General features: G+C 32.8%; 2 protein-coding genes across 2 annotated transcripts; both read left to right on the forward strand.

The window, feature by feature from the left end:
• Positions 1 to 5,695: 5,695 nt before the first annotated feature.
• On the forward strand, positions 5,696 to 11,139 carry LOC109180770 (aluminum-activated malate transporter 10-like). The gene is made up of 5 exons (XM_019330477.1): positions 5,696 to 6,069; positions 6,278 to 6,418; positions 7,383 to 7,783; positions 8,597 to 8,740; positions 10,375 to 11,139. The coding sequence occupies exons 1-5, from the start codon at positions 5,733 to 5,735 to the stop codon at positions 10,870 to 10,872; spliced, it is 1,521 nt and encodes a 506-aa protein (XP_019186022.1). The 5' UTR covers positions 5,696 to 5,732; the 3' UTR covers positions 10,873 to 11,139.
• Positions 11,140 to 17,186: 6,047 nt separating this feature from the next.
• On the forward strand, positions 17,187 to 23,526 carry LOC109180773. Its single transcript, XM_019330479.1, has 5 exons — positions 17,187 to 17,274; positions 17,371 to 17,407; positions 17,848 to 18,500; positions 19,900 to 20,027; positions 23,343 to 23,526. The coding sequence occupies exons 1-4, from the start codon at positions 17,269 to 17,271 to the stop codon at positions 19,987 to 19,989; spliced, it is 786 nt and encodes a 261-aa protein (XP_019186024.1). The 5' UTR covers positions 17,187 to 17,268; the 3' UTR covers positions 19,990 to 20,027; positions 23,343 to 23,526.
• The last annotated feature ends 399 nt before the right edge of the window (positions 23,527 to 23,925 follow it).

The following is a 23,925-nucleotide window of genomic DNA, read 5'->3' on the forward strand; positions in this document are numbered from 1 at the left end:
TTATTGTTGGGCTCTAGACCCAAGTCAATTTGTTCCTAAAATAATCTTGCACAAGCCCATACCATTTAAATAATAAGCCTGATTTTGTGAGTCCAAATACTCTAAGCCCATGTTTTCTACTCTACTTATAAAACCCAATTTTACCTAGAATCCAAACCCTAACTATAAAAGATTACACACACACACACACGCACACACAAACTTAAGGAACCAAATTTTGCAATGATTATGAGATATAACCCGGGAAACCAAAATTTCAATGATTGTGAGATATAACCTAAGCTTTGAATATCAAATTGATATGAACGTAGTGGTAGGTTCAAATAAAATAGAGTATTGTCCCAAGATTGCTCTCAATGCAAGGATAGAGATGGATCGAAAATACCTTAGACCTCACATTCAAGAACGAGTCCACGAACCTAAATCTATGGTTTAAGAAAGGAAGAATGACCTCAAATCAATTTGCTAGTTGAGTCCACGAACTTGCCACTAATTGAGTCCACAATTAGCAATAAGGTTTCTTACACAAGGGTAAAGAAAACTTAGGGATTAAATTGAATGAAAGGCATTTATTAAAACTGATATGGCTGTGTCCTATTTATAGATATAGGGGCAGCATTGTAATCCTAAATACAATGGGAAAAAGAGTCCTAAACCTAATCTAGAAAGCAAGTAAAGATAGTCATATTTTTAAAGGGATTTAAGGAATCTTTTCTAAATACAAAACTAGTGTTTTCTCTTTCATGCCAAATAATTTAAATTAATGATGGCCAAAAATAATATGGTTGATTTAGACCTAATTTAATCACCAAAATCAACACTTAAACAATTATAATAAGCCTTGATTTCTTCTTCATCTTTGCAATTGGGCTTGACTTGGATTTCCACCATCTTTGAACATAACCAATGAAGAGTTGTCTTAATTGTTTGGACTTGGACCTTGTGATTGACTCAATTGGTACTCTTAATTGATCTTTAGTAGGCTGGGCTGCATCATGCTCCGCTTCTTGAAAATAATTCGACCTCGAATCTGTACAATCATATAGGGACAAGTCCGAAACATTGAAACTATAAGAGATGTTGTATTCTCTGCTAAGATCAACCTTATAAGCATTGTCTCCAATCCATGATATCACTTGAAACGGGCCACTATAATACTTTCTTCTATCAAATGGAATTCTTATTGGGTTTTCTTGTTTCTTCCACCAATAAAGCTTTAAGGATGTAGTGATGGGCCTTGTGATGAGCCCACTATGGACTCTTTATGGGTCGTTATATCATAGACCGCGGTGCACCACGCATTGTTAACGGAGTGACACTACAGTGTATCTAAACCGACACTGTCTCACGTATTATTTTTATATTATCAAATGAAACTGCAGTTGTATCAAAATGATACTGTAGTTGTGATGAAATGAAATATATATAAAATGAAACTGAATAACATTTCACATAGTTGAGTGTATATTGTACAATGAAGCTGTAATTATATCGAAATGATCATGTAGTTGTGTTTTAATGAAACTATAGTGTATATAAAATAAAATTAAATAACATTTTCACATATTTGAGTGTATAAATATTGAATGAAACTGTAATTGTGTTGAACTGAAACTGCAGTTTATACAAAATGAAACTAAATAAAAAACAGAGTTATTTTTTTTATGCGCGGTGCATAATTGATTATGCACCGCGGTGCACGATATAATTTGCCGACTCTTATTGGATTCCATGTGTGATGGTTCCTATTATTTAGCAATGGAGGTAAGTGTTTATGTCACCCAAATCTATTTTTGCCATCTGCTATATGTAAAATATGAGTGAAATGTGGTGATATCTGAGCTTTTAAACCTATGAATCTGCGTTTGTTTTCAACCGTGATAGATAGCAAAGTTGTATTGATTCTGAACCTAGAAAATCTATGTATATGTATATATAAGTGATCTGTAACTAAAAATATGTTTTGGGTTGTGTATTGGAAACCTGAGTAGTGTTTTTGGACTGGGAATTTCGAAGAAGACGACTGAGTTTGCCCCATAGACCAGAGCAATGGGATCTGAGAGTCCCGCTGCCCAGGGTTAACGGGACTACTGAGTCCCGTGGGCTAAATTAGGGGTTGTCCGTGGGATTTGTGTGATTCTGGAAATTGTAAATTTTTTGAAAATTATTGTTTTCTAAAAGATTTTCAAGAAACCCTAAAATTGAGGCATCTACTTATACTTTTGAAAATTATATATATATATATATATATATATATATATATATATATATATATATAGGGTCAGGTTCCTGTGAGGTCAGGTCTTTCCGTGCGGTCAGTGCGGCATACACCATTAAGTATGCATAAATGCACCACACAGTATTCGTAAATACACTATATGTGTGGTACATTTTTTGGTATTTCATTCTGGTGTATTTTCGAACACTGTATGAGTGTGTTACATATTCCCGTTTATAAAATGGGTGTGTTACATATATAGATGGGATCATGTGAGATCACCCTATCTATATGAGATTGTGAGATTGCATCCTAAGCATCCACTCAATATAAATTAGTGGTCAAGATTTGTTTTTATTCCCTAATTAAATTAGGACATAATTAATGTATAGGGATGACATAGTAATTTAGTTTCTTGTTTTAATTGGATTATAATTGCCAAGCAATAATTTCCATAATTATAGGAAGTATAATAATTATAGGAATTATAATCATGGTAGCTCTCCAAAAAAAAAAAAACAAAAAACAAAAAAAAAAAACATCGGTTTCAACCGCAGACAAAAAACGATGGTCGTCCCGAAAAACGCAGCAATAGAAGACACAAATTCTGGTGAGTACGTTTTTTATGTTTCTCCAACTTTTGATATTTGGAACGATAATGGTGCAAACAATGGGGTGGGGTAGTGGGGGGGGGGGGGTTGTGAGTATGTGTTGTCGGCTGTGTGCATAATAGTGCCATTGTGCCAGCATGAGTGCGATAGTGTGTGCAAACAAATTGAAGTTGGAAACTGGAGGGTGGGTAGTTGTGCGTATGTGATGCCGGCCATGTACACAACAGCACAAATGTAACGTGTATTTGGGCCGTCCAGAGTGGGGAAGTAAGTGCAACAATATTGATGGCTTGGCTCCTTAACTTTTTTTTTTTTTTAATATCTCATTAGTTTTTTTAATCTTTCGCTTCCACTGGCGGTGATTTCTGGATCCGCCCATGAGACCCATTCTTGTGGTTGTCAACCTCTATGGCTTAATCAAAGCTAAATTAAATAATATAATGACAATATATGTTTAATTAGGTCATACGTACAAATTGTGGGTGCACAGGTTAGAGCTGTTAGTGCTCTCTTCTTTCTCTCTTAATTTAAAGTAAGACCACTGTGTATATTTTATATAGCTGATAAAAATTGTCGGAGTACAGGTTATGGCTATTAGTAGTGCTCTCTTCTTTCTCTCTTAATTAAATTAAAACCACTGAGTATATTTTATATCACATCCTAACTATATGACATTCTTACCTAACAAAAAATTGATATATTATCCATTATATATATTTTGAACCCCCCAAAATAACATAAAATTGACTGAAGTAATATATCAAGCATGCGCTTGATATATATAATTTGGATCAAATGTGGACAATGATTCTTGTGCATGCCATGCATACATGCACTTTTAGAAATTTCTCAAATATTAAATATTTTATTTAATTGAATTTTGTTATACATTTTTAATAAGAAACTCTAAAATTGCAAGTCCGTGCGTGCACACGGGAAACACAGTTCGCATGTGATCTCATCTCATACACACACATAGTGCTCATTAATTATAAGTTGAAACAGTTATAATAAAAATCCATAGAATGATAAAACATTATTTACAGTCAGACATAGAAACAACTTTCCTAGCAATGCTAAAAGAAACTTGAGAAGTCTTGCATACCACCTGAGTAACTATTGCAGCTGAATTCATTGGAGGAACCTGAAGCTTTTTTGATGTTGTTAATGATCTGGCTATCCAAGACTGACTTTGTTTGAGAAGTCTTGCATACCACCTGAGTAACTATTGCAGCTATTATGTCCGTACAATATATTCATTAATCTGAACTGCATATCATGGTTCAGATCTTCTTCGTTGCTCAGGATGATATAAACATACGCCCATGATCAATTAAATTGTTTCACCTTGATGAAAAAAGAACTCGCCAAAGAAATGAGAGGGAATAACTCGCCAAAGAAGCGAGAGGAAATAACTTGTCAAAATAACTTATGGAAAAAAGCAAAAAAACACAAATTATCTATAATTAAGTGTTAAAATGATGCACTTTAAGTGTATAACTGATGTTCCTTAAGTATTAAAATGACGCACCTTAAACTTTACAATTATGCACCTTAAGTTTTCTGGAAGGAGAATTGATGCACCTTAAGCTTTCGAAATACGCTCATTAAATTAACTTTCAACAATACACAAAATTATCATAATCTCACCGCGTTTTTTTAAATTTACATTTATTCTGAGCAGTTGATTTTGACAAGATCAATGACTCTTATTAATCCGCATGTTTTACTTGGAGACCTCATTCGCATTTTACATATATATATATATATATATATATATATATATATATATATATATATATATATATATATATATATATAAACATGCAAGAGACAATCAAATAAAATCAATATCGACCGCACGGGCAACTCAGTTGGTTTCATGGGTGGTATATTGTGGGTAAAGATTTTGTAGTGGTCCTTCCATGATACTAGACATTGGTCCTCGGATCATTATTCTATGGATCATGGTCCACACAGCTGTATAGACCATAAAAATGTACATTATTTTATATAGAGTTAATTCCACCGGAGGTCCATTGACTTTGGCAGTAATTTCAAATTTAGTCTCAGACTATCGTTTTTGACATTTAATATCCCAGACTATTATTTTTTAGACACTTTTAGTCATTCTCATGACTTTTCTTATTTTTAGTAAGGGCATTTTTATCTCTTCATATTTTTCTTTTGTTATTTTTCTGGTTTCAACCGATTTAATTGTTTTAGGACTTTACTAAAAATCGGTTGAAAAATATAATTACTAAAAATCAGAGGTTACCTAAAGTTCTAAACCAATTAAATTGGTTGAAACCTGAAAAATAATAAAAGAAAAATATGAAGAGACAAAAATTCCCTTACTAAAAATAGGAAAACTCATGAGAAGGACTAAAAGTGTCCCCCAAAAAAATAATTTGAGATGTTAAATGGCAAAAATGATAGTCTGAGATTAAATTTGGAATTGCCACCAAAGTCAAAGGATCTCCGGTGAAATTAACTCTTTTATATATTATCAAATACGGAGTAATATATATTCAGTACACAAATAATATACTTTTAGTATATTAAAAATGTATCTTGTATTATGGTCTATAAAAAAAAAAAAAAAATTGCATTGGTCCTCCCACCTAGTGAGCGGCTGAATTAAATCAGTGCCAATGTAATTTAAGATCTTTCTTTGTAAAATTAATTACTCTCATAATTTATTACACCGTCATATTAAATTTAGTGTGCAATTTTGTCAATTCAAAACGTGTACTTTAAAAGTACATTAATGGATGATTGTGTGGATTTGTCATTTTTCCACTAGCCATTATTCTTACCTAATCTCACCCCATATATACGTAGGCCATAATCCACTGGTTCTGTATATTGTATTCTTGGATCTCCGATCCCAAACAACAACGATGGGCAAGGAAAGCGATATGCCGGCGGCGGCGAAGAGGTTGGAATGGCGGGTGAATATGCCGGACGGCACGTCTCGGGTTTTAGTTTCGGAGTCAAGGCGAAGAGGGAAGGTTTACGATATAGTGGGTGGGTTTGTGCTGCGGATATGGAGTTTCATTGATAAGGCATGGCAACTAGGGAAGAAAGAGCCAAGGAAGGTGATCCATGGCGTCAAAGTTGGGCTGGCTCTATCACTTGTCTCACTCTTCTATTACTTGAGACCACTGTACGATGATGTTGGAGGGAATGCCATGTGGGCAGTTATGACTGTTGTGGTTGTTTTTGAGTACACTGTTGGTGAGTATATATTCCTCGGCATTTCTTTTTCATGTAAATCACTGGGTGTGTGCTGGGTTACCCTGGGTCTTTTTCTGTTCGTCTTAGAGACGGGTCCACTCGATTGTCACTTATAAAAATTGGACCTAGAATTATCCCCACGAAAAAACTCATTTACGATCTTTATTTTAAAGCTAAGTTTCATAATTTTGCATGCATATATATGCAGGTGCTACACTGTCAAAATGTGTGAATAGAACAGTTGCAACTTTTCTAGCTGGATCATTGGGCATTGGTGTTCACTGGGTTGCTAACCAATCAGGACAAAAACTCCAACCTATAATTCTCCAAGCCTCAGTTTTTCTCTTAGGTATGTACATATGTATTATTATATGCTTTGTTAGTATCAAGCGTTTGCTACCAACTCAAAAGTTATAGTAGATCCCAACATCTACTAGCCACAATTGCCTTCACACTTGAACACATGATCTATGCTCTGATATGCTATCACTTGTTAAGATTACGGGCTTATCACTACGCAAAAAGCTATTACTAGTAATAAAGGCACAACTTTATTTCTTTATAACCAGTGCTACATTTTGAAAAAGTAGGGTGCTGGACTTGGTCTTTCAAACCTCCGGCCAACAATCCCCTAGTCATCGGTACTGGATTTGGCCTTTCAAATTAAACCTCTGTCCAACAATCTCCTAGCCACCTGGCCTGGTGTTAGATTTGGCCTTTCAGGCCCCCGCCCGATAATCTTCTAGTCACATGGTGCTAGATTTGACCTTTAAAACCTTTGTGAAATAAGTTTAGACTTTTAGGTGGGACACTACTGAAAATTATGAAATTTCCGACCACCTGAAAATGATCTTAAATCAAGTCAAAAGCCTTGTTCCGACCACTTTTGGTATCCAGAAAAACCTTTGTTGCTATTTCCGACCACTTTTGGTATCAACTTAATTTAAGATCACTTTCAGGTGGTCGGAAATTCCATAATTTTCAGTAGTGGGATGGAACACATCTGTTAGGATCGGATGCTTTTAACACTATGCCAAAAGTTATAGCTCAAAGCGAAGGCGCAACTTTATTTTTCTTAACGCTTATCACTACGCCAAAAGCTATAGCTCACAAAGAAAGCTCAACTTTATTTCCTTATATATATACCGCCATGTTTTCGAAAAGTAAGATACCGGACCTGACCTTTTATCGATCTCCGCGCAGCAATCCCTTAATCAATAATTATTAGACTTGACCTTTCAACTGCCTCCGCCGCACCACAACTACATCATTTAATTTGCTAAACATCTATCTTTCCAATTGTACGTTTTCAGCTGCAGCAGCAACGTTCTCGCGATTCATACCATCAATAAAAGCGCGGTTCGATTATGGTTGCACCATCTTCATCCTCACCTTCAGCTTGGTGTCGGTGTCAGGCTACAGAGTGGATAAACTGCTGGATCTTGCCCAGCAAAGGCTATCCACAATTGCTTTGGGGACTTCAATCTGCATCTTCATTGCCATGCTTCTCTGCCCTGTCTGGGCTGGCGACGATCTCCACCGTCTCATCACCAACAACTTGGAAAAACTCGCCGATTCCTTGGAAGGATGCATTTCCGACTACCTCAATGCTGACGGCGACGGCGATGACGACAAGGACAACGACAAAGCTTCAGAAAAAAAGTTGTTGGGCTACAAATGTGTTCTTAATACCAAAGCCTCAGAAGACGCTATGGTACGTATACACACACAAATTAAAAACATATATCGTGTATCAGTTTGTATGGGAAAATAATGGTTAAATAGGTCCTCCAATTTTACACAAAAATGCAATTAGATATCTGAATTTTGAGTTAATTATCTAAATAGTCCATTGACTATAGCGAAATTAACAATTTGGTCCTTGACTATTTTTTGACCAATTAAGTCCCTCAACTTTAAAAATCGTAATCAATTTGGGCTTCCGTTTGTTTTGTCATTAGGCATCCGTTAACTCGGGACCAAATTGGTAATTTTACTATAGTCAATAGACCATTTCGGCCATCACATTCACCATTTTCTTCGAAAAGTTAGTTACTAAAATGGTCCCTTGACTATAGCGAAATTACGAATTTGATCTTGAGTTAACAGATGTCTAACCGCAAAACAAACTGAGTACCAAATTGGTTAAGACTTTTAAAGTTAAGGTACTTAATTAGTAAAAAAAAACAGTCTAGGACCAAAATAGTAATTTCACATAGTCAAGAGATCATTTCGATAATTAACTCTCAGACTTTTGAAAGGTATAATTAAACAGTCTAACTTATTAAAATTAGTCAAATAAGTCTAATTTATTCGTAACCAACAAGTGTGATCGACAAGCTGACGGTGGTCAATAGTTGTTAGTTGTTTATAGGTAAATTGGATTTATTTGATTGATATTTATAAGTTGAAGCGTTTAATTGTACATTTCAAAAGCTCAAGTGTCTAATCACACTTTCATGTAAAATTGAATGGCTTATTTGAGTCTTTTTGTGTTTGTATGAGATTAATTTACATTTATAACCAGGCTAATTTTGCGGTATGGGAGCCCGGGCACGGACGCTTTAATTTTAGGCATCCATGGAAACAGTATCTCAAGATCGGGGCGTCTATGCGTGCCTGTGCTTACTGCATTGAGACTCTACATGGTAGCATTAACTCTTCAGCTCAGGTAAAGATTAAACAACTAATACAACTTCACAATGTGAAATTTGCAGTTTTATTTACTCCCTAAATTATGAATCAAATGTAACTTTGGTCCCTAATTAATATGGCGTTGCAATAGTATCCTTAGTTAGATGTTGTTAGATTTTATTCTTATTGATACCGTTATTTTGGAAGGAAATTAAACATGTTTCTGGCATGCTTAGTAGTCGAAGGCAAATTAGTAATTTTTTAGTGTAGTAGGTATTTATTTTTTTTGAAAAGCTATTACCGATTTTATATAGGGAAAATGGCACTTTTTCCCCCTAAGTTATATCATTATAGTACTTTTTCCCCCTCAATTATTTATGTAAGCACACTAGTCCCTTCAATTATTTTAAAAGTGGTGGTTTTCCCCCCTGATATATTAAATTGACATTTTTACCCTTAAAGTAAACATTTATTTATTTTACTTCTCCAACAAATCATTGCGTATATGTAGCGATGACCATGGTTCGGTTCATACTGAACCGGACACTATAGCAATCGAATTAAAAGTTTTCGGTTATGATTCAGATCTAGAACCCAATATTTGAATTTCAATTTATTAAATTTATGAATTAAAAAAAACTGAATCCTGAATCGTGAACCGACGGTTCTGGATCCGGTTCGCGATTTTGAACCGTCTTTATTTTAAAATTTTATTTTTTATTTTAAAATAGTCTAAATTCAATAATAAATGTATTTTATTTTTTCAGTTCGGAACATGAACCGGCCATTCCGGTTCGCGATTTTAATAAACTCTAAATACCGTGTTTTGATACTAAATTGTAATTGGAATATTTTGGTTTGGTTGCTATAGTATCTGTTTGGTTTGAACCAAATTATAGTAATAATTTGTTGAAGAAGAAAAATAAATGAAATATTTATTTTAAATATTTATTTTAAGGGTAAATATGTCCATTTAACATTTCAGGGGGAAAAAGAGCCACTTAAATAATTGAGGGGGAAAAAATGCTATAAGTATACAACTCAGGGAAAAAAAGTGCAATTTTTCCTTAATTTTAACATTATAATTAAATACCTTAAATCAGACTAACAAATGCTCTCTTCTCTATCCAAAATTGATCATCTCTAATATATAGTAGAAACTTGATGGGTATTGTTCAATTCATGTTTCCGTTCTGAAAAATAAGATTGAAAATACAATTTTGCCCTTTTGATCTAAACTAGCTTTGTTTAAGTTTTTGCCCAAAATAATTCTATATCTATTAGAACGTGACTAAAACACCACCTTGGTAAGTAATTAAGAGATACTATTGCAATTCCATTTTAATTAAGGGCACAAATTACAACAGCCTTTCCTTCTCCCAAAAGGTTGAATCTCCAACTCTAAAGGCCCCCCATACTCTGATCCGACAGAGCATGTAAATCACGGTGACTCAATGGTTCAGTAGACAGGGCAGGGGCAAATGCCGGTGCGCACAAGAAATCTGTTCACTTTGGACATAATTCCCATACTGCCGCTGCCGAGATTCGAACCTTGGTCTCGATTCTCCCAAATACTGCTCACTAAACCATTGAGCTAAGCCCATGCGGGTATCACACCAGCTTTATAACTCATGGACTAAACTGCTTTATAATAATGGGTGGGTGATGCAGGTAGGGTCAGCAGAGTACATTTTAAAGCCAGTGAGTGAGGAGTGCAGAAGAGTTTGCTCAACTTGTGGCAAGGTATTGAGGGATTTGTCAAAATTGATGAAAAGCACCACAAAGTCTTCAATCCAAGACATTCTTGTTCATGATATGAATTCTGCAGTGGAAGCCCTTCAACTTGCCTTCAAAACCCTTATTCCTCCTTCATCACAATCATTAACAACCCAAGTAGAAGAAGCTCAAAAGCCTTCATCTGATCACTTGAAGCAGGAAACCAAATCTGCATTATCAGATGATGATGATCATGATCTTGTATATCTCATGGAAATTGCTCAGCTCTCTACAGTGGCATCATTGCTGGTAGAAATTGCAGCAAGAACTGAAGGGGTTGTGAAGGAGGTGAATCAGCTGGCTAACCTTGCACAATTCAGAGGCCAAAGTGACAAGAAGATGGCTAAGCAGAGTCAAAGCCAACATAAGGAACAAAATGTTCAAACCCATTAATAAGGATTGCACCCAACTTTAAATGCCTCACAATTCTTGTCTTGAAAGAATTACTATAGGAGGTAAAATACAGGATAAGTAAATTGTTTGTAATTATCACGACTTTGGGTCTTAATTAATGTGGTCACCTAGCTAGGATATGACATTAAGTTAAGGAGGCCCCTATATTGTTAGAACGACGATTATGAACTCCGATCCTTTAATTAAGTTACTAGACTCGGCAACATATTTTTAGTCAAAGTAGGGATTAAACTCCCATTTATAGTATTTATTATTGCTAAAATTTTAGGTATTCCGGCCAATACGGCAATACCAATGATCACCATTGGGCATCCGACTAAGCTATTTATGGTCCGGCCTATACCAATGATCATCATTGTACATCTGCCGCAAATATTTAACTAGTTCAATAATCAATAATGTCATTGCTACTTTGTGATGATTTTTATGTTATAAACTAAGATTGATTAAGTTAGGACCACTCAATTGGGCTATAATGCACCCATATATATATATATATATATATATATATATATATATATATATATATATACACTAAAAGAACGAATAAATTAGTTAGTCTAATTCATGGTCTTATAAATTCATATGTTCTCTTTTATTTTATCAATGTAAGACTCTTAAGTCTTAACACTCTCTCTCGAGTGGAAGTTTGGACTGAACAAGCAGGCTAGCTTGGACGCCACCAATACCCAGTCATTATACTGTGGACCGCGGTGCACCAAAACGACGTCGTTTCTTTAAGTAAAGAAACGGCGCGCCGTTACTGTTAACGGAGTGAGCATTTTTAGTGTGTTAATTATCAACTGAAACTACAGTATATCTAAACTGATATTACATTGTATCTAAACCGACACTACCTCACGTATTATTTTATATATTATCAAATGAAACTGCAGTTATATCAAAATGATATTGTAGTTGTGGTGAAATGAAACTGCAGTGTATATAAAATGAAACTGAATAACATTTCACATATTTGAGTGTATATTGTGCAATGAATCTGTAGTTATATCGAAATGATCATGTAGTTGTGTTTTAATAAAACTATAATGTATATAAAATTAAATTAATTAAATAACATTTTCACATATTTGAGTATATAAATATCAAATGAAAATGTAGTTATATCGAAATGAAACTGTAGTTGTGTTGAACTGAAACTGCAGTGTATACAAAATGAAATTGAATAATCGAGTTACTTTTTGTGGAACGGCGCGAAACGGGTGCCATTTCTTTTTATTAAACAAAACGACGTCGTTTTGAAAACACAATCGATTATGCACCACGGTGCACGATATAATTTGCCATCAATACCCATAACTGTGCCGAAATTAGATTGGACCCTAGATGGAACAAGCGGGCTTACGAAAGCTTGACACCACCAACACAAATAGGCTTTGATACCAGTTATAAACTAAGATTAGACTAAGGTCACTCAATTGACTATAATGCATATAGGTCAAACCACACTAAAAGATTGAATCAACTAATTAGCTATTATATAAACCCATTATTATTTTATCAATGTGAGACTCTTAACAATGTAGTCCATACTTTTCAATTTTAACTACTTTGATCTTCGAATTGTTTAAAATTTCATCAATTAAACCCTTCTGAGGGACCAAAATGGTAATTTTTCTATTTTTAAAATTTTATCAATTTGATACTCAAAGGATTTAATTAATGAAATTTTAAACAATTAGATCGATGATCAAATTAGTTGAAATTAAAAATTAAGGAATACATTGACTGAAAAAACAAAATGATGATTTCCCCTAATATTTAATAACTTTAACTTTGTCTAATGAGCTATGAATAACTAAAGCCATGAGGCTTTGGGAATGATTATTCCAATTATAATCATGGGTTCGATAGGCCACCCAGAAATATCCAGAGACTCTTGCGCGAGGATCAATTAGGTCTCCTTGGAGTTCAGAGTGTTGTTAGGATCAGCTATTGATCATGGGTTTATCCCCCCTAGTGAGAAAAAAGAATTATCAATTCTATAAAATTCTATTCCATGGTTAATAATAAAATGAATCAAACAACAGAATAGACATATTTTATGGAGTACGTGCTATTCTATTTCTCATCTATTCTGCAAAGGTATTTGGTTGGATGGAAAATGTTTTCTTTGAATTTGAGGAAACTAGATTTTCCTTTGTTTGGTTAGGCGGAAAACATTTTCTATTGAAAAACATTTCCTATGAGCAAATCTACCATGGTTAGAAATGTCATCACTTATTACATATAGTTGAAGTCAAAATTTAAGAAAAAACAAAATTAAAATAACTGGTAATTATTGATAATGCCAAATTATACTCAAATTTGCATTACAATTTCATGAGGCGTTTGAGTTAATTAAATTGCACTATCTGAACCCAATTACGTTTTAATTGTAAATTATGTAGGGTAGGGGATAAGTCTAAAGTCCGAAAGAAGTATACAAATTGATACCAATTGCATATGAAGATTGAAGGACTTAATTGAAATGGTTTACGTAGTTTTGGGGGCTAAATTGCAAAAGATGAGAAATTTCGAACAGTAAAGTAACCTTGACCCAGTTATGAAACCCACGAACCCGACCAAGGACCCGTTTCCCTTTCCTTCTTTTCTGTAGCCAATTATATAGAAAAGCGTGGCTGTTAAAAGGGAAGCTTTAAGCTATTATCCACAGCATAAATGAGGAATTTCATAGAAGAAAAAGGGGAGAATATGAAGAAAAGATTGAGAAATTGTATTGAAATTCCAAGAGTACGTAACAATATTTGGGTTCCTAGCAAAGATAAATTAAATAAGCAAAAACACAAATATTTATGTAGAATCGAACTTACTACGTACGTGAGAACAAGGATGAAATTGATGAGGTCAAAACTCAAGATTCCACTAAAAATAAAATCTTTGAATTGGTTTGATCACCACAAATAGCACCAATGTTAGATTTCATGACTTATGATTTGTGAAGTTGATAGCTGGCCAACACGATGGATCAGAAATCAAGAAGATAGCTAGGGTAAAATAAGAATCACTACAACAAATTATTATTGTTGTGAGTAAAAATAATTTCGAACCCCTTACTAACCCATTTTAAGGTATTCATACAAGTATACAACTGTACTCAAACCTAATTATGATACTCGGCTTAAATTAGAAAAATAAATTGCCCAAATCATGCGCATTAATTATAAATTGATTGCCTGTAGAAAATAGGAAATTAAAATAATCTCTCAAATTTGGAAACAAATCAGCCCAGTTGTCCGTTCAAAGAATAGGTGAGCGCATCCAAGAATCACAGGGTGAAATGGAGCGTTATGTTGTCCAATCGTGTACGCCATGTAAGGTGCACATGAAATTGGATCCATAATTTCTATATTATATATTCATAATTTCTATAATTTTGATACTATAAATTCATAATTTCTATACTGTAGATTCATAATTTCTAAATTGTAGATTCATAATTTCTATACTATAGATTCATAATTGCTATACTATAGATTCATAATTTCTAAACTGTATAGTTATCAAGTTATAAACATATAGTTCAGTGATTTGTGAATACAAAGTTCAATAATTGGGAATATGAACATTGAAAATTATTAATATAGAATTTTATAATTGTAAATATAGAGTTCAATAATTATGAATTTATAGTATAGAAATTATGAATCTATAGTATAAAAATTATGGATCCAATTTCGTGTGCACCATTGCACACGGTTGCACAACATAATTTGCTAGTTGAAATGGACTAATGTTACACAATAGTTATGTGTATGTGTATTATGAACATGAATTCTGTATATTATGAAGTCATATTATGTGTATTGAACTAGGGGTCAACATTGCACTGTGGACCCTGGTCCACGATATAAATTACGGATTATACACCCTTCAATCGTTATGTCATGGAACAGTGTTCACCATCCATGGTGAACACGGTCCCAAATGGTAACGGTGCCTACGGGCACCGTTATCTTCCACCAATCTTTATTTATTTATTTATTTAATTAACAACGCGACTTTTCTTCTTCATATTCACATTTTGCGGTTTCACTTTCTCTTCGCGCAAGTTTCTTCAACACTTTTAAATTGTGAATGTGCAGACATGGATTTATGAATGTGCAGTTATGAAATTATGAATTTTCTTTCATGATATTATGAATTTTCTGTTATAAGATTATAAATTTTCTGTTATGAAATTATAAATTTTCTGTTATGAAATTATGAATTTTCTGTTATAAGATTATGAATTTTCTGTTATGAGATTATGAATGTACAGAAAATTCATAATTACATAACTGTAAATTCATAATCTCATAACAGAAAATTCATAATTTAATAAATATTTTTCTTTTATGAGATTATGAATTTTCTGTTATGAAATTATGAATTTTCTGTTATGAGATTATGAATGTACAGAAAATTTATTATTTCATAACTGTAAATTCATAATCTCATAACAGAAAATTCATAATTTAATAAATGTAAATTCATAATCTGAATATAGAATGCAAAACGCCGTTAACAGCACATTAACTAAATTTAATTTTTTTTTGATAAAAACGATACCGTTTGAGATCGTGTTCACCAAACATGGTGAACACTTTTCCACAGCATAATTTGCGTACACCCTTGCGCCAAGCCACTACTAGTGCCCAACCCATCACTCATAATTCATTCTTAAGAGGAATCATAAAAAATGATATTATCTTGGACTTCTAATAATGATTGTAGCTTATTCAAGTATATTTAGGGTTTCACACTACTTTTATATGCTTTAGATGCACACTAATGGTAAATTTAGGAAAGAGAAATAACTTTCTTTTCTTTTTTTTTTTTTTTCTTTTTTTTCTTTTTAGCAATGCAGATGCTTGATTTTTTTTAATTTTTTTTTTTTTGAGTTAGACCACGATGTATCTTGAGTAGATCTTAACTGTAAGAAGCACCTTTAAGCCCGTACTATACTTAGATTAATCTCCGTTTGCACCGGGCCAGCCCGTTTAACTTAGATTAATCTCCGTTTGCACCGTACTAGTCTCATCTTGTATTTTAATTGCAAGTATAGCTAGCTTCTTCAAAAACTTTATGTTAGGTTTTGTGCTTTTGTGCACACACAAATGACATGTTGTATAAAGTGAGTTTATTTTGATCAGCTCTCACTTCTGCACCATGGAATACAATAGGTTCTTTCATCACATATCTAGCTCCCTAATTCATGTACACATTTTGATGATCATTAATACAATCTTGTAGGATTGTGTCCAGACTCTTTCCCAAACAATAAGTGGTTGAGCTTTGCAACCAAAAATAATTGGTTCTAGAGTGGTTTCCTTTATTACTTTTTTTGTCAATTAGTACTGGCTACAAAATAAAGTTATATATTTTCAAAAGTATGAGTAATATTTTTCTGGAAAATACTATTTGGACTTCACAGTTTTACTTTTTTACTCAGAATTTTTATGTTGACATTTTTTTCAAAATTTATAAAATAAAGATTACTTATCATCTCTTATCACATTAGAAAGTAAAAGTGAAAAAGTATTAAATTGTGAGTATATGTAGTAGAACTCTATATTTTTTTGGAATAAGGTTCAAATTAGCCAATGAACGTAACCTGAAAATGCAATTAGGCCACTGAACGAAAAAAAAAAAGTGCAATTAGGCCACTGAACACTCCAAATGTATGTAATTTTACCGGATAGCAGGTTACCATCAATTTTAGCAGGTTACCTGCTTACGTGGCAGCTGAGTTGACATTTTTAAATAATTTTTAATATATTTTTAAATAAATTTAATAATAAATTTTAAATTTTTAAATAAATGTTAATAATAAATTTTAAATTTTACCTGCTTACCATCGTTTTTTTTTAAAATTTTTTTAAAAAATTTATTATTAAAATTTATCAAAAATTATTAAAAATACCAATTTAGCTGTCACGTAAATAGGTAACCTGTTAAAATTGATTGTAACCTGTTATCCGGTAAAATTGCATACATTTGGAGTGTTCAATGACTTAATTACACTTTTTTTTTTTCATTCAATGGCCTAATTACATTTTCAGGTTATCTTCAGTGGCCAATCCGAACCTTATTCCTATTTTTTTTAAAGAGAAAACAAAAGAACTACTGAACATGCTCTGCATGGCAGTCTGTGAACATTGTGTAGTAATGTGGGGTCCAGTGTTTTCTTCCACGTGTCCATGTGTAAACCCTATGCCTTGTGGCCCATAAATCTTTCAATCTGCTCTGCCCATATTAGTCCCTTAGCTTTGCCACCCCAGCCAGCCATCACTGTGCTGCAAATTTCAACTTCAATCAACTCCATCACCAAATCAAAGAAACCAAGAAACAAAGAGAAAGAGAGACAACAGAATGAAGGTGAGGTTAAACAAACCTGAATTTTAGCTTTTCATCATCTTACAAGTATATTTGCTTGATATATTTTTAACTTCTCATCATCTTTCTCCTTATTAGATTTTTAATTGGGTGCATCACAAATTCTCTCATAAAGGTAATCATTCATCTAAATACATAAGTTTCCACAAGTTATATGTATGCAGTCCAATGTTACATGAGGCCCTAGGCGCTAGTCGAGCATCGGAACGCTTAGGCGTCGCCTAATTAGAAAAACAAATACTGCTCAAAATAACGTCTGAGCCGAAAAATCAATTTAAAAAAAGTTCCAGCCTACTAGTAACCGCGCCTACTGCTCTTTTGGCCCGGGTCTAGGGGCGCCTAGTGCCAGTCTGCCTAGACAGATTTTTACTACATGGTGCAATGTTACAGGAGGCGTTAGGTCCTAGTCGAACGTCGGGTTGGTTGACTCAGCCGACTAGTAATGGTGCCTACAACCCTTTTCGCCTCAGCTATAGTCTGTCAGCCTAGGCAGATTTTTACAACATTGATGTGGTAGTGTTGATTAAATAACATGTTAGCTAGTTTTGTTGACAGATGGAATATTTAGACACCCCTGTGCGAAGAAGAATGAGGTGATGATCATCAACAGCAATGAGACTAATGCTGATAGGAAGGCTCTTCTTGAGAATGCACTGTTTGGTGACAGAGAATTGTTCAATGATGAGACGTGGGAAATGGGAATTCTCGCAATTGGCACAATGGGTTTCGACCAAATGAATGAAAAACACCATCTCGGGGATGGGGAAGAATTCGAGGATGAAGAAGAAGATTTTGAGGAATACTATAGTGATAATAATGGTGATAGTGATGATGGGATTACTACCACTTACGAGGAAGAAGAAGACGAGGAGAAAGAAGAATTGAACCCATTGATGTTCAACGCCGCAATATTCAGTTGCGATGATAACCAGATGGTTAGCCTTGGAGTGAGCGATTCAGGGAACAAGAAGAGGGAGAGAATCACACTTGCAGACTTGTTCTCCGCCGACACTAACAGCAGCAGCGGCGGCCAGCAGGATGTTATACTTGTGAAATCGTCGGCCGCCGGTGATCATGCCACCGCGAAACCGCCGCCTCTCCCGGCGTCATCCCTACCCACCAAAACTGGACTATCTTTTGCCAAGAAGATAATTCCAAAGCTCGTTGGAGATCGCCGACCTCGCCGTCCTATCAATCAACTGCACCAGGTGAGCTTTGCTGCTCGCTAGCTACATAATTTTTTTTTTGATACCCTCTTAATTCTTTCTAAGATAGTATTACTAGTATGTAAAATTTATATATTTAGAAATTATACTAAAAGGTCTCGTCAAAAAGAAATTATATTAAAAGACATAAAGTACCATTAAAGATAAAAAAAGAAAAATTTAAAAATGGGTTAAAAATATTAAAGAAAATAAATAAATAAAAAAAGAGTTTGTTTGACCAATAAAAAATAAGTAGGACAAATAAAATGAGATGGGGTATTTGTTTTATATTTTTTGACCCATGAATTATTTTACTATTGAAAATTTAGCCAATGTTAACTAATTTAAAATATTTAGTCTCTTAATTGTTCAATATGTTGCACTTTCACTCAGGATGTTATATAATTATCAAACTTTGTTAGTAAACTCTTGTTTTTTAAATCGATCATTTTTGTCATTTAAAATCAATATTCATGGTTAATGTTTCATTCTCTTCATACGAATGTCATTTTTAACAGTGAATATTGATTCTAAATAATAAAAATAATATGTTAATAAAATTATATAATTTTATCACTATGAACAATTAAGGGTTAAATTAGTTTAAATTAACTTAATTACAGGAACCAAATTTTTAAAAGCAAAATAAATTAAGGGTCAAAAGTGTAATTTTTCTTTGTATCTATTTTATAAATTTTGTCTCATGTTCTTTGTTTTTTATTCCTGCCAAATTTTAATCAATTTAACACCTTGTATAAAATATTATTATTGATAATATCTTCTTTTTCCATGCTCAGACAAATCAACTACTAACATGCCATATGTACTATATCAAAAATAAAATAGCTATTAATTAAATTTAGTCTTTTCATTTTTCAAAAATTGTTATTATTTACATTTATTTTCTTTTTACTAGATCCAAAGAAATAAACTACAGACCCACCACGTACTTATATATACAATATACATAAAGGAAAATTTGTACAATCAAATTTTATACAATTGGAACTTGTTTTATGTTGTACATTTATACAATTTGAGATTGTTTTATGTTGTACTGAATTATTGAAATTTTATAAGTATAGATAAGCATAAAGTAACACTGCAAAATGACATAAGATAGGGGACAATTTGATAATTTTGTCAATTTACTTTTTTTTTTTTTTAAAGAAAAAATTATAATTTATGTCTCTCCATAATATGTCAATTATCAACGCCGCTCCTGAATTATTAGTGATGTAAATATTGTCCCTCAATTTTTAAAATGGTACATATACTGCCTCTCAATTTTCAAAACGGTACAACTTTTTTTTTTTTTTTTTTTTTTTTTTTTAAAATTATCTATTATATATTTTCTATTGTTTTCATTTTCTGGAATCTAATTTGTGTGGAATATATGCAGTTGATGACAAGGATGCTTAGAAGGAAGATCCATCCAGAGATGGAGGGCAAGAAGAGTCAGACCAAGCCTACCTCTCTCACCACCAAGTGACAAATAAATCACTCAACTTCACTTCTTCATACTCAAAGGTATATATCAATATTAGTGAAATTACTACACATTTTTATCCTTTTAATTTCTTGATAAAATTAAATAATTTGTTACTTTTAGAGAAAAATAAAACTTATATAGTAAAGATGGTATAGGAAATTAAAGCATAACTTTATAAGATAACAATATGGAGAGAAAAACAAAAATATTCTAAACGCATTAAAACATAAATAGGCCAATAATTTTTTAAAAATGTTATTTCTTATTATAAGCTGAACTCTAACTTCACTTCCTAACATAACAATAAAACTTTTTACATTTATTGAATGATCATGAATAGGTCTGCTTGTCCTCATCACAAGTTAAAATATGATTTGCATAGTAATCAAATACTGAAACATCCAATCAGATAGTGTCACATCATAAGATGAAAATTAGAAGGAAAGATAAGGAGAGATGTGTAGCATTAAAAAGTTGGGGGATAGGGGTGTTTGGTAAATAGCTGTTAGCTGATTGGGTTAATGAGTTATCATTAGTTGATTGTAAAAAAGTGTTTGGTAAATTAACGGTTAGTTGATAGCTGATTACATGTAAAATAATTTTCTCAAAAAGTTGATCGAAAAAGCTACTTTGAGCAGCTTTTTGAATTTTAGCATTTTGAAGCAATAAGTTGTTACAAAAAACTAATTAATCAAACACCCAAACAATTAATAGTGATCAAATAAGTCAAAATTGACTGATAAGCCAACTATATTACCAAAAAGGCCATTATATTCCTAGAAAGTATATATACCTTATAATAATCATTGTATACTACTATAAATCTTCTTCACTTATTTTTAGTCTTTATATCCATAAAGATTGAAATTTTTACAATGTCCATAGCTATCATATCAAGGAAAACTTTTTAGTAATGTAGAAACTACAACAATCCCACGAGTTACAACATAGTAAATTTTCATATACTTCTAAAATTTTGTTACCATTTTAATGCCACAAGTCAAAGTTTATTAAAAACCTTGTAGTACATAAACATTTTAGAGAGGTATAAGAGACCAAATTCAATTTCCAATCTCCTTAAATATATAAGAAATTACATATCAAGTATAAGTCGAATTTATATATAGTATCAAAATTTTATACCAACTCTGATAGGACATGACTCTAATATCACTTGTTAGGATCAAGTATTCACCAATCACGCCAAAAGTTAATGTAAATCATGGTAACTCAACTGAACATAGAGGCTAGATCTTTGCGTACTGTGCACAAGGAGCCCCCTCACTTTGAGAGGTTGCTTCACACTGCCGCTGGTGAGACTCGTTCCCAGGTCATTGTTCCCAAACATCACCCCTGTAACTAACTGAGCTGCCTATGCAGGTAGATTACCCATTGTTTGAAACACACTGGATGCTGAACTTAATCTTTTTATCCTTTACCAACCTTCGCCCAACAATCCGTCCAATAATCCGCCCAACAGTCCACTCAGCTACCTAGTGTTAGACTCGGCCCTTTACCTCCGCCCAACAAACGCTATAGATAAGTCTCGTGTTGAGTTTCATCAATGAAAGAGAGAAAAAATAAATAAAAAATAGGAGACAGAAGTTAATTGAAGTAGGTGATGCACCCTAGCCCTAGCCAACCTTGAATTCCACTCACAGTGTATATTCATTCATTCCCATCTATCGATCCATCATGTCTGAACCACATTTTCGGCATCTTCTTCTGATATGCTTGATTCCACCAATGCTAGACGAAGGGATAAGACAATGCATGAAGAGAGATAAGTTGCTTTCGTACCATTTTTCCAGGAGCTCTGATATTACTCTCTCCCTATTTATATGGCCCCTCTCCCATATAAAACACCAGTATCTTTCCAACTACATACAAGATAGATACATGTCCATTTATTATCATCCAATTCCAATTTCCTTCTATCATATGCTTTTTCTTCTTTAATTTAATTTGCTCCATTCCATTATTATATCATCATTTCATTTCTTACCCAAAATTCCTAGTGCAACATATACACACACTCCTTAATTTCATCTTTCTCTAATTACTAGATATTAGAAGCCATCCTAACGATCTGGACTTGATTGTCATAGTTGATATCCTCTCTGTGTTGGGTTGCCTCTTGAACGGTAGACTTACAGAGTAATGTTAGCCGTTTTGATGGCTCATACTTCACTCCCTACATGGTGTATTGGTATTTTCTAAGAAGCATTAGTACCGTGAACTAAATGTGCTATATAATGTATATCTTATATCCTATGTGACTAACAACTTCTTGTAGTTATTGAGTTCAATCAAACTACTTAATATGCCTAATCAACTTACACCACTTAATTTAAGACTCTTTACGGAAAAATCATGCATTAGTTCCATTTAAATATTAGAATTCAATTCTATTACTTTTTAATTGATGGAGCTCAAATGCCTCAAGTAAGAGATCAATACAAAATTCAAATGTCTTACTATATATATATATATATATATATATATATATATATATATATATATATATATACTTTGCTTAAGTAGCTCTCAAGCCTAATTTAACGAACATATATAATTTTCATATATATATATATATATATATATATATATATATATAGTTTAATTATAAAATTGAATTTTATCCAAATACATAGGTATATTTAAAATCTTTAAAATATATAAATGTTATTCTTTTCACATTCCAACGAGTGTTGGATTTGAAGTGAATTAATTAGTTCAAATTATAGCTAGTTAAGTGAAGCTCGAGCTTAGGAAATAGAGTTTGATCAAGTTTTTGTCTTGCTTAGGCTCGACTTGATTCAGTTATAACCCTAGCCTCGTGTAGCTTTAGTCTCGAGTTGAAGTGAATTAATAAGTTCAAATTCTAGCTAGTTAAGTGAGAGTTCAATTAGAAAATAGAGTTTGATCGATCAAGTTTTTGCTATGCTTAGACTCGACTTGGTTCAATTATAACTTTAGTCTCGAGCTAAAGTGAATTAATTAGTTCATTATTTAATATATATGTATATGTATATTAAAGTTCTGTATTGACTATATGGAAAATGATCTTTAGTTTTTTATTTATTTATTTATTTATTTTATTTTTTTTTCTTTGTTTATTCCAGCATTCAAAAGTAGAGGAGGAGAAAAATAATGACTCTTATCATTACTAAAAATTTAAATAAAAAGATATAAATAAACATGATAATGGTTATCAAATATAATAATAAAATATAATATAAAACTTCACCTAAGTTTTATCCAACTTAACAATCCCGCCTTACAAATCCCAAGTTAAAATTATATGCTGACCATATTATATATGTTGTCTCTTTTCATATCTTTCATTGCAGATTCCAATGTCCGATCTTGTTGCAGTTGGAAGCTACTTTATCATTGCTGTGTTTGTGAATCTCATCTTCTCTTCCTTTCAAATTTTATTACGGAGTCTAGTATATTATATATGCACTGTGTAAGAATTAGAAGCGTGAATTTTGTGATGCTATGGCTTTGGCCTTATTGAATTGTGTGACAAGAATTGAAGCTTTAATTTGTTGTTTATCTTACTGTTTAATGTTGGTCAAGTCGGTTATCCTGTCTTGTTGCATATGTTAAATTATTTATATCAAACTTTATCCCATTTAACATCACATACAATTATACAAAGTTAATTCATAGTGGTATAATTGAGTTTTTTGCACTTTTAGTCCCACGATTATAGTGGTATTGGCAGAATTGATCCACGACTTTTGAACCTTGCAATTTTAGTCCACGATTATTGATTTTTTTACAAAAATGGTCCTTCCGGCCACTTTTCCGTCAAAATTTCACCGGAAAAAAAAATTCTCTATTTTTAGCCGGGTTAAAATTGACATTTTACTTATCTCAAAAAATTAAAAGAAAAAAATTGATATTTGACTACATACAATATTACTG

Source organism: Ipomoea nil, unplaced genomic scaffold (assembly GCF_001879475.1).
Source record: "Ipomoea nil cultivar Tokyo-kokei standard unplaced genomic scaffold, Asagao_1.1 scaffold1034, whole genome shotgun sequence".
Classification (NCBI taxonomy): Eukaryota; Viridiplantae; Streptophyta; class Magnoliopsida; order Solanales; family Convolvulaceae; genus Ipomoea; species Ipomoea nil.

Bases quoted from the DNA above. Each gene is read 5' to 3' on its own strand.
- LOC109180770 (XM_019330477.1), top strand. From the start codon at position 5,733: ATGGGCAAGGAAAGCGATATGCCGGCGGCGGCGAAGAGGTTGGAATGG. The intron at 6,070-6,277 runs GTGAGTATATAT...ATATATATGCAG, and splicing joins TGTTTTTGAGTACACTGTTG to GTGCTACACTGTCAAAATGT. The intron at 6,419-7,382 runs GTATGTACATAT...GTACGTTTTCAG, and splicing joins AGCCTCAGTTTTTCTCTTAG to CTGCAGCAGCAACGTTCTCG.
- LOC109180773 (XM_019330479.1), top strand. The intron at 17,408-17,847 runs GTAATCATTCAT...TTTTGTTGACAG, and splicing joins TCACAAATTCTCTCATAAAG to ATGGAATATTTAGACACCCC. The intron at 18,501-19,899 runs GTGAGCTTTGCT...GAATATATGCAG, and splicing joins CTATCAATCAACTGCACCAG to TTGATGACAAGGATGCTTAG.